General features: G+C 39.4%; 1 protein-coding gene across 2 annotated transcripts; it reads left to right on the top strand.

Annotated features, from left to right (window-relative positions):
• Window positions 1-7513: 7513 nt before the first annotated feature.
• On the top strand, window positions 7514-10304 carry LOC133464896 (melanocortin-2 receptor accessory protein 2A-like). 2 transcript variants are annotated; one of them, XM_061747093.1, is made up of 4 exons: window positions 7514-7629; window positions 7773-7911; window positions 8745-8844; window positions 9117-10304. In XM_061747093.1, the coding sequence occupies exons 2-4, from the start codon at window positions 7794-7796 to the stop codon at window positions 9577-9579; spliced, it is 681 nt and encodes a 226-aa protein (XP_061603077.1). In that variant the 5' UTR covers window positions 7514-7629; window positions 7773-7793; the 3' UTR covers window positions 9580-10304. The 2 variants fall into 2 exon arrangements, with proteins under 2 accessions (XP_061603077.1, XP_061603076.1); XM_061747092.1 differs by having other exon boundaries at window positions 7514-7633.
• Window positions 10305-11821: the final 1517 nt, after the last annotated feature.

Below are 11821 nucleotides of genomic sequence, written 5' to 3'. Positions count from 1 at the left end.
ACTCACATTTTGACAAACATTTGCTGTTGGACAGATGGTCTAGACAATCTTATAAGTAAATACACAACTACAGCCTCAACGCCAGTTGTGCACCAGCGCTGTGGCAAAGTTCATGCAAAATCATAGTGTTTGAGCGTCAGTCGATCAGATAGCCAACACACAATAGCTGCTTGCATGTTGTTGCTTGTAAATTTATTGCATCTCATTTTCTACACAGGGTAAATGTACAAGACACAAGATGTAAATGATCACATCTTGGAGTAGTTTCGAAGTTTATTTCGTTACTCAGGCTAAATTGAGCAATCCACTTCAAGTGTGAATGCTAATCTCCGCCAGCAGGGCTATGTTGGATGCACAGAGAGGAGACAGGTGATTACCCGCCGGGGGTTAATGGCTTAATAAGTTAAATCAGCACAGCTAGATTTGGAGTATCGCTTTAATACAGCATGACTTTGGGCTGTCACATACAAAAGATAGCCTTAATGAAAGAATCAATGGAATATCTTCATCATACATCCAAATCAACCCACAATAAAAAAGGTTAGCGTTTTGACGACCACTCTCACACTTGTCTTGCGACCAAAGACAATAATTTTCTGAAAGTGTCAGTGTGACAGAAAGAAACAGATTTGTTGGAGATGTGGCAAGAGAGGTCAGTAGTACAAATGAGTTGTAAGTTACTGCACACATTGTTTGTATATGCACGCTGGGTCACATCATGGCATTACAGCTTCTTACCACGAGCTCCCTTCGTTAAACTGGCATCTTAGCCTCTTTTTACAAATCATGACCAGAACCACAGTTTCTTCCTTCACCACTTCCCTTTAAAGCATTTTGCAGGTCTAAGTCATATAGTGATGATCTTATAGTTCTGCAAAAGTAATGCAATATCAACCCTTACATGCTCAATGAAAACTATCAGTCAGAGAAATAGCTCTTAGCTTTTTTTTTTTTTTTTTTTTTAATTTATCTGAGCATACATTTTTTTTTAATTGTATATATGTTAATAAGAGCCATTTGTGTATTTACTGTACAGTGAGCAAAAATAACCGAGTCGAATTCCCTGTCTTGTTTGACCTGACTTGGCCAAATAAACCTGATTCTGATTCTTATTCTGATTCTGATTCTGATTCTGATTCTGATTCTGATTCATTAACAGTCTTGTATGGAAATTGCTAGAGCATTCACTTTTGGGAAGATGGGCAACTGTTGTGAATGCTTTGCACTCTAATCTTTCCTTCTGCAGCACTCCAAAATATTCAAAAATGTTTTTTCAAGGCTTTTTTTAGAGACTGATGTACTTAGTTTTTACGCCTTGGCATCGTATTAAGCAACACGTGAATGCTCCAGACTGGCAAACCACCAAAAGCTCTGCTTTTATAGAGGTCTGCACACCTGCTTATTATATTTTCAAGTTATCATACTGTCTTAAATCCTATGGATGGATTTAGGGGGCACTTAGTATTGCCCACATTGTGTCAGAAGTCATGAGTCTGTGTACTAACTATTGGTTGGTATGAATTTGAATTGAATCCGGTAACATTTCAGAAAAACCACAATTGTGATACAGTTTATATGAAGCCTTTTATGATGCTTTTTGGTCAATGATGAAACCTAATCTGTATAGAATAACGTTTGGTGTGGAATTGACCCCCATATGTCGCGATGCCTCTTTGACTCTGGATAATAGATAAATAAGCTGCACTGTATTGAAATTGCTCTGTTCATCCCAGCTTTGCATCTTACTCATGTACTTGTCTTCATGATGTAATAAGCATAAAAATCCCCACCGTAAGGTCTTAGAGCCATTTCAATATCAGCAAGAATTTGAAGCATTTTCTTTGATCAAAGACTTCCTATTCCCTGTGAAAGCAGCAGAGCACAGAGCAGAACAAAGTAAGAAACCTCGGCAAAACCTTTAGGAGAGGTAAAATAGAGAGGAAAATAGTCCTCCCTCCCATTCCAGTGTTTCATTGAATTAATGTGTTTGGCTTTAGCCATTCATCAGCTTAGTATAAAGCTCCGGGTCTCGAAGGCAATATCTAGCGCTGAATAGAGTCCATTAGAAAAGCTTATAACAGTGTTACAGAAATTTTCCTCATTAATTATATGAGTTCATTTGTGCAAGTCTCTGCCTTGGAAAAGCAGGGAGGCCAAATTAAAATACTATGTGAAAATAACTGGTGATGATTTCACTATGGTGTGACTACACCATCCTGATGAAATTATACAGACTTTGCTTTTACCACAGAGGAGAGGAAACCCTAAGGTACATTTTTAGTGATACTAATTCATCTGTGTGTGCTTTCAGCAGGTTTTCAGCAAATGTAAGCGTGAGATATGAACGAAAAGTCGAGAATAGGCAAGCGAGGTACCCATTAAACTTTGTTTTGGATCCAGATTACTTTTTCTTTCGAACAAAAACTGCACAAGTTCCTCTAGTTTGAGTTGTTTCCACATTTAATATGAGTTTTTCACTTCCCTCAGTCTTTCCATCTGTCAGTTTACTTTAGTGGCATATAATTTGTATTTGCTATAAACAGCATAGTAAGGACCTGTAGAAATGTATTAATTTGTTCAGTCTTGAAACATTTTCCAATGAGTTCATGCTTTGTCAACAGAATAATGCAAAAACTACCCAGTCAACTTTTTATGATATTTAGTGAAGCATAAGCAAGGTTTGCAAAAACAATCACTTTATATACCTTGACATAACTGACATTTAATTTCTTTAAAAAAAAAGGTGTCTCCTACCTCTTCATGTACACACGGTTAGAAAAAGCACAAATTCTAATATTTTGTTAGACTACACCCAACTTTGATTATTTCACACATGTCATGGTTTTATTTCAAGCTGCTAATTCAAAGTCACAACACTAATTTCATACAGAGTTGCATTAACTTTTTGATTATGGGTAAAATTGCAGCATAAAATATTCTTCAGCACTTTTGTTGGGTAAGATTTGGACTGTGTGGTGGCCAGTTTATGTGATCCATGTGTGACAATGATGTCACAAAAGACCTTCCACAGCTTGAGCCCTATGAATCCCAGCATTGTCATCTTGACATCATGGGAGAAGGAAATCATTTGATTGGGAAATCTGGTCATTTGGCACATTGAGGTAATCAGCTGACCTTATATTCCTTAAGCAAATAGTGATTATGAACTGGATTTTTTTTTTCATTATTACCGGTAAATAAATATTATCTTACAAAAGCCTGGCAACAGCAAAACAGGATAGCTAAATAAGATAGAAAAGAATAGAACTCGGGTGTAAATGTTTCACTATAAAATATATAACTTTACATGGAAATTAAGTTATATCAACTTGGATTCAATTGAATATGGGTCTGGTAAAATGTGCAGTAATGTAAGAACTGAAAGGCTGAAGAATTAATATCAGGAGTCCTTGGTGACCAAACAGACGGAGAGACCTGAATGGGATAATTGACCATCAATGCTTGTAAGTGTTCTAGTGGTTGGCAACGTTTCTAAGAACCTTTTTTGAAGGCTGACCAAATACAAGCCCGCTCTCAATAAAGCCCACGCTCTATGAAAAGTGGAAAAATAATTTGAGAAAATTAAAAATTCATTCTGTAGTCACTAGAAACACAACATTACATTTAAAACCTGGTTGCAGACAAGGACTCTTCTTCACTTTCTTTTAGGTTGAAAAATAATGTATTGGTCTAGGTGGATGTATTATGCCTTTCAAGTTTGTCGCTCTGCAGAAGCCATCTGCCCATCTCTGCACTTAGGTGAATTCTACTTTACCAGAACCAGAATGCATTTTGTGCTGCTACATCAGTGGGCGCGAGGAACATACATCCGAACGTACTGTTAAATCTGACTCTCCACATCTGAAAAAATGGATTTCTAGTTATTTCTGCCATGTTTAGTGTTTCAGCGATTGCCATCTTCACATACTTGTCCCCCTATCCTTGACTATACCTTATATGAAGCTGGAGTTGAATTAATGGTGCAACAGAAATGTGATACTAAAAGTTAAAAGTGGCTTAAAACTAATCTTATATTTTAAAGACTATAACGGTAGTAATAAACCGTCTGTGGATTAGTTTGGTTCCCTCACGCGTTTCTGACGATACAACCACCAGATGGTGCAGTGTTCTTCATGAAGGTGCTTCAATTAACAACACCTTTAAGATTGGTATATTCAAAAATGCAAACATCTGCATTAATCAGCAGTCAAGCGGGAAATGTAATAATACTTAAAATAATTTCTCCATCTCTGCCTGTAAAATATGTGCTGGAGTGGCCAGGAATGGTGTGGTGGCATCATCTTATTGACTAACTGAGTAAATAAAAATTAATTAAATCAAACATTTAGATGCTGTGTATGCACTTAAAATGTATTCTGGTGGTTATTGCAATTCTCATGGTGATGAAAAAGGACTTTGGTTGAGCATTTGTGCATTAATTGTGAACTGGGGTGGCTGTGGCATCTTTCCTTAAGAGGCACTTCAAACATTTGCATAATTTGGGAGCTCTAATCAAGCCTGTTGCCTGAATGGAGATTAATCAAAAGCGGGAAAGAAGACATTAAATCACGATAAGCCTTTCAAGCCACAAGCAGACTCGTCCCTCATTTTAAATGATCTTCAAGACAGGAATATCGCAAGTCATTAGTCACATTTTCTTTAAATAACACCATAATTTCAACAAGTCCTCCTTCTACTAAAGTGATTATATGTAGGCCTACAGATGCATAAATTAATTCAAGTTTTTATTCCCTTACAGATTTATGTATTAGTATGTTGTGAGTACAAAGTATTTAGAATAGCTGATGTTTTTGCATAGATTTGATATTTTTGGATAAATATTACTGAAAGCAGTTTTTTTTTTGCTGTCTTCCAAGTTTACTGTTGAAAACAATCTAACAAACTGATGCAAAGACAAAACAGCCGTTCTTCACTGATGTCAAATCTGCAGTTTTCTGAGAATCATGTTGACAAAGATCTCTGTCAGAAACATGTTTTGTTTGCTCTAATAGAACTGTGAAGTCTTATGTTTGAAAAAAGGGAAACACTACATCCCACTAGGATCATTGCGCCAGATTTGAAGCACGGAGGTGGTGGTATGATGGTTTGTTATTGTTTTACTGCATCTTTATCAAGAAAGCCAGTCAACTTGGTCTAAATGAAGCACAAAATGTTAATGCATGGATTGGTGTGAAACTTCCTAAACTTTGGCGTTACTTTGAATCACCATTTTGGTTTCACATAATGTTTCCATGCACTTTCAGACACTGGCAAAATATACACATTGTAGGAGTGGGGATGTATTTTCTCACCTTGTCACCATGTAGTGGGTGGAAGTGTGTCTGTGGAGGTGTGTCTGTGGAGGTGTGTCTATGTGAGAATAGGCAAGCGAGGTTAATATCATCTACACCTGCAGTAAATCAGTTTACAACACACAATCTAAATATAAGGCTGACAGTTTGATTTCCTTGAAAGGAACAATAAACACTCCATTGAACTGGTAGCAATGGCTTGCATTTTGTTTGGAAGAAGCATGTCAGACAGATCCCTTCATTCTCTCTCTCAGTGACTAATTAAAAGTTGATAGTCACCAGCAACACACATGAAAAACTTGGTTAGGGATAGGAAACAGCTTGATTGAGATTAGGAGATCTCTTAAAAAGGGACTAATTAACAACAAACGTATTCAAAATATGCACCTTCCTGGATTGTTGGCATCCTGGAGACTGTAACCGTGGGAAAGGCTGGATGGATGGATGGATGGATGGATGGATGGATGGATGGATGGATGGATGGATGGATGGATGGATACATTATCGCAAAAGTTTTTTCTGTGACAAAAAAATGAACACAGAAACATGAATTCATCTTCACCTCATATTTTGCCTTGCCATCATAAATGAACCAAAGGAAATGGTTGGCACAGCTGTCTTTAAACTTAATCTCTTGAGAAAATTGGTAATGTGATAAGATGACAACCGTCACAAAGGTCACATAGGTCTGCTGGATACTTCCCCACCTCATACACCTCATACATCACATACATTATATGAGAGTCCTCATCCAACTTAAATTCATATACATTTTTCGACTATGGGAGAAAGCTGGTGTACCTAGAGCAAAGGCATGGTTTCACTGTTTAATGTGATATTTATTGAGAAACTCAGAAGGACTACATTTCTGTAACACTCAGTGCAACTTGAGATTGATGAAGATGGAGAAAAATCACAATGACGCAGCTCCCTGTGGGATCCAGGCTTAAAACTTGAAGGAGCCTCTCAATGAATGCCTGTTCTAGCTTTTTTATATTTATTTAATCAAAAGCAACAGACAAATTAAATCTACATGGTGTTATTTTTCTAAAGGATTGGGATATATTTAGAAAAAGACCTACAAGAACGTGTGATGCATAAAATTAGCTCTAATAACACTAATGAACCATCTTATGTTAAAACTGTAAATGCCAATTCACCTGATCATCGACTCAGGGCCGCCGCAAGGGGTGTGCGAACCGTGCGACCACACGGGGCCTCGCGCTATGGGCCGTTTTTGAAAAAAAAAAAAATAATAATAATATTTTTTTTTTTCCCGTTTTTTTTTTCCTTCTTTCCCTTATAAATATCAACAGTCACATTCCATTACAGACCTAAATGTGTACTAGTCTGTGCATATCAATAAATATATGTGCAATGATGCGTGTGTCTGTTGTTCAATACAACTGCGTCAGACCAAGCGCAGACACAAGCTGCTCTGATCCAGACGGTGGAGTTGGAACAAACTGTCACACAATGTCGAGAGAACGAGACAGATTCAGGAAATTTCCATCAGGGGATGAAAAAAGAAAAGAACTAAAGAAAATGGAAGAGTTTAATGCCTCTCTGAAAGGCTCGTTTGATAAATTTGTTACAAAAATCACCGATCCGACCGGGTCTCCAGCAGCCGTGGGGCCCCGCGTCGAGGCAAAAGATGATGATGAGGCCGGGGAAGGTATCCAGTATTTTGTAATTGGAGAGTTAAAATTGCGCATATAGACACCCGATCCGACCCGAAAAACCCAAAAATTTCCCAAAGAAGCCCCCCCCCCGGCCATTTCGCAAAGGGCCTCGCAAATCTCCCAAACGGCTCTGCATCGACTGTTTTATGAGTAAATACGCCAAAAGAAGAGATGTAAAATACAATGAGAATCCAAAGTGTCAGTTTAAACACACTGAATCCTGAAGACAGATGAACTGTAGTGGAAGCAGATCACGGACTGGAGGGTGACGTGCTTGGAGCGTTTTTGCAGCGAAATCTCTCCTCTCGGGAGTGAGTGCGCCAGCAGTAAGGCCGATTTATGGTTCCGCGTTACACCAACGCAGAGCTTACGGCGTAGGGTACGCGGCGACGCGCACCCTACGGCGTAGGCTCTGCGTCGATTTAACGCAGAAGCATAATTCCGACTGTACGCAGGCTGCTGGATCAGGCGTTGTGCGCTCCGGCGGGCTCAGGGAGGATTGCTGCTTCACTCCCAGGACTTACGAGACGAATGCTGGAGTTTCCTAGCGCCGACCAGATCGATGGATTTCTCAGCTGCGTCTCACATCTCTGGAGCGTCGTTATCCACTTACAGCTTAATGAAACAACTTAGTGGTTTGTGAGCGGAATTCTCACGTTTTTTTTATTTTATTTTAGGCTTTTTTTATTTCCCCTACAAGAGGTTTAACAGATCTGGAGATAGGGGTTTGCAAACTTCAGGAAACATCGATTGATTTCCTTTGTCCTCTCTTATTAAGGTGCGTATAAATCCACTTGAAATGTCCAGCATCCACAACCGAAGCCAAATCAGCGCCCGACGCAGTGACTACGTTTGGCAGTATGAATATTATGACGACGAGGAGCCCGTGTCTTTTGAGGGACTCAAAGCGCACAGATGTAAGATCTACTCAGTAATGAGGCCATGCTCCACTGTTTTACTCTCCTTTTGCTTTTTGTTCTGTGTGTATGTGCCTGTGTCTGTTCCATTGGACTTTTAATTGTTTATTATGATGTATTACCCAGTACTCGAGTTGAGGTTGGATGGCATCCCCCCTGAAATAAAAACGGTCAAAATCATCCCCCCTGTAAAACTGCCATCCCTCCTTTCCACCCCTTATGTCATTTCATCAATGAATGTGGTTTTACTGCTATTTCAACATTTAGAGTCATCACCAGAAAAATAACACCAGAAAAATAACTTATTTGACAATTTTCACCTGTTTCAAGTAAATTTTCACTTGAAATAAGTAGGAAAATCTGCCAGTGGGACAAGATTTATCTTCTTATTACAAGCAAAAACAGTTTTAAGTGTAAGTGACTCCTGCTATGTAATTATTTTCTGTCATTGTTTTGGTCAGTGCTATTATTTGTAATATATTATATTATTTGTAATCAGCACAAATTATCTGTCCCCATATGATAAAATTCACCACCCCCCTTGATTTTATTTTACAACTCGAGTACTGGTATTACCTATGCACTCAGAGTAAAGGCTGTCATTAGCTATTGTTTTAGCTGAAGGCTGACATGCTCTCCCCTCACCTCCTAAAGTGAAGATGAAACAGCTTAACGTGTAATAATGGGCAGGCATAACCAAATCAGTGGCAATCTCATTTGGGGAGAGGGGGGATGAATGATCATTTTTAAGTTAGTAATTGCAGATTTTGCCCAGAGAGCAAGGGCTCCAGTGAGCAGTTAAACTAACAAGAATTCCCTCTCTGGCTTTCCAGACTCCATTGTCATAGGCTTTTGGGTCGGACTGGCAGTATTCGTCATTTTCATGTTCTTTGTTCTCACGCTGCTCACAAAGACTGGAGCCCCGCACCAAGAGTGAGTATGATAGCAGCACCGATGCCCTTTCACTTTCCAATTGCCCCCATGGGGACAGTGTCATGACACTTTAGTGGTAACTTGCAGCCTCAGAGGTGTGTGATGGTGATGTCATGAAGTGATAGGGAGAGATGGCACTGAGGAGGGATTTAAGAGTAGTAAAATGAAGCTGAAGTAAGAAATCCCCGTTCATTTGATTTACTTTATAAGAATACCATCATTTGAAAGGCTTTTCTTCTGTAACCTCATCATTTTTATTTTATTCTTATTAGAAACCCAGAGTCTGCTGAAAAGCATCATCGACCGGGGAGCTGTTTGGTAAACATTGAGAGTGAGCAAGAAAAAAATGACAAGGCTTTCTCCCGCCCGCTGCTACCAGGGTCTCACTCCTATCTTCATTTTTTCATCAATGAAGAGGATCAGGATCAAGTGAGGCAAAAACAAGAAGACAACAGGAGTACTACCAAAGAGAAAATGGGCAGAGCTATCTGCTCATCTGGGGTGGAGGAGATGGAGGCGGACACTAAGGAAGCAAGGGGGCGCCGACCTCTCAATGGACTAACAGAGGAGAGTAAAACAGATGGAGAGCGTGCCTTTTTGTCACCCTTCCACATCCCTAACTTTGTGAACTTGGACGACAGTTCCACGAACGGAGAGGATGATCTGCTGTCTGAGCCATCAGTCATACTTGAGCATCAGTCTCAAGCTCACAGTACTCACCATGACTCCCACTAGTGCTATTAAAAAGCATGGCTTTTAAATAGCTCACATCGTTTGTTTTCCATCTTTGATGAAGCAGAGGGAAATATATACACATAGGGGTGTTTTCCTATAAAATATTAATTTTCTTTCTTTTTCTCACACTTTCAAAAAGGCATTGCATTTGGTTTAATAAGCAAGAAAGCACAAAACATAGCCACCAATACCACCGAAGTCCAAATTCACACTTAAAAAGATGATTTTCCTCTGAAGATGAGATTGCCTCAGAAATGATGTCTGTCTATTCGAGCCTCGTGTGCCTCGCTGGATGTAACATTTTCTTTCCACACATTACCGGGAATAATGAAAGAGCAGCGGGGTCACAGAAAAGAGGAGTTTTGTAAAATTCACACCACCTTTCTTGTTTTCTTGTTAAACTGGAAATTTGTACACTGGATGTTATTTGTCGACAAGACTGCCAACTGGTAGACCCAAAATCATTCAGCTGTCACTCTTTTAACATGAAATGCTTGCAGAGAGGGTTGAATGTGTGCTAGCTGTGTGTTCAAACCCGTTCCTGCTCTTTAGCAGAGTGACAACGTCATGTAACACTTTTGCAGACTGAATTGTGTCACAACTACTGTATAAATGTTGAATAAAAATGAGAGGATAACTTAGGTGAGCTTAGAAATTTGTAGTGAAGTATTTGTGAATGTCAAGTACAGCCTTGATAACATTTATAAAAATCATCAGAAATACAAGTGTTTCTTATGAAATAACTACGATACATAAAAGAATTATAACAATTACGACAACCCATATACAATTCTCTTTTACTTGTGGAAAACTAAATTAAGTATTTTTGTGTCTTCTAGCAAAATATTTTATATTCTGTTTTGGTAGAAATGTGTAGGCTACAAACATTTATGCAGTTGGTCTTCTACTTTTACTATTACCTCTAAAAGGCATAACATAAAGCAGCTGTAGATGAAATTTCACAGGGGATAAAAACGAAAGGGCTGCCATGCAAACATTTGAACATCCCAAAAGACAAGTGCTGGAGCTTCGTCCTGACTCTGCAAGACCCAGTGCAGCCGCTAGCCTGCTTTCCAACTGCTGGCCACATGGCCGAGGCCAGCAGAGATCGTGCTACAGATGTCTGGGTCTGACCAGCTGGCAGTAGCAGCAGCAGCAGTCGCTCCGCAGCCACAACCCAAACCCTGCCAGGCCAACCAGGCTGAACCGGCCAAGCGTCGCTGCCAGGGGCTGTTTTTTTTTTTACTAACAGCTCTTGATGAGCCACCTTTGCCCGCAAATCCATACAAGCCAACCCAGAGCTGCTCACTGCATAACAGAACGAAAAGGCATTTAATCATTAAGATGAGAGTGATAAAAAAAAGACATCAGGATGAGATAGAGATAAGATGAGTCATCGGCTTAGTTGTGGCTCATAATATTGTTAAGAACTGACAATGAAAAAAAGCAGGAACAAGCTCAAGCTGAGGTCTAGAAAACTGATATAAAAGGAAACGCAAAAACTTTGATTCACTGAAAAGCCCTCCAGGAAACCTCTAAAATGATGGTGCACTGATGAGAGAAAAATCCCTCATGTTCACCTCTAAATAGTGTCGGAGCTCAGAAAACGGCCATCTACAGTACATACTCTTACAGACTGTAGATGTGTGGCGGAAAACATAATAACTTAGTTTATAAAAGAAAAAAAAGCATGGGAGGAAAAGGTGGTAAGATAATCATCTCTCCCACAGTAGAATCCAGATGACACTAAGGAGGAGTAGACTGAATGTTTTGCTATACATCTGTGACCTGAATGACACTGCAAATGGCTAATGGTGAATGAGCTTCTTTTATAAAAGATTTTCTTATCTTCCCTACCACTCAGTGTGCTTTCACACTAACACCACCTTTTCTCATCCATACTGCACTCGCCTATTCAATACGGATCTATACATTTCTGCTGAGTCTATACAATGCCTTTTCAACACAGTCAATGAACACACATGGTGGCAAAAAAGATCTTTGGATTGACCTCAGAAAAGCAGTACATACAAGAGACAACAGAAGAACCCCACAGACCTAGAAAACCTTTGCAAGAAAAGCGAGTGGAAATGTCCTAAACAAGTGCTGAAATCCCATTTGCCGGCTACCAAGAGTGTTTACGGCCGGTGTGACGACATGCCAAAGGGGCTGTTACTACGGTTTGTTCTGACGATGCAGGGAGCCCAGAGTTAACATGCCTAAGATCTTAATTATTTCATCT

This window comes from Cololabis saira, chromosome 18, assembly GCF_033807715.1.
Source record: "Cololabis saira isolate AMF1-May2022 chromosome 18, fColSai1.1, whole genome shotgun sequence".
In the NCBI taxonomy this organism is placed as follows: domain Eukaryota; kingdom Metazoa; phylum Chordata; class Actinopteri; order Beloniformes; family Belonidae; genus Cololabis; species Cololabis saira.
The sequence above is the reverse complement of the archived record's forward strand: the minus strand, read 5'-3'. Positions and strand labels throughout refer to the sequence as shown.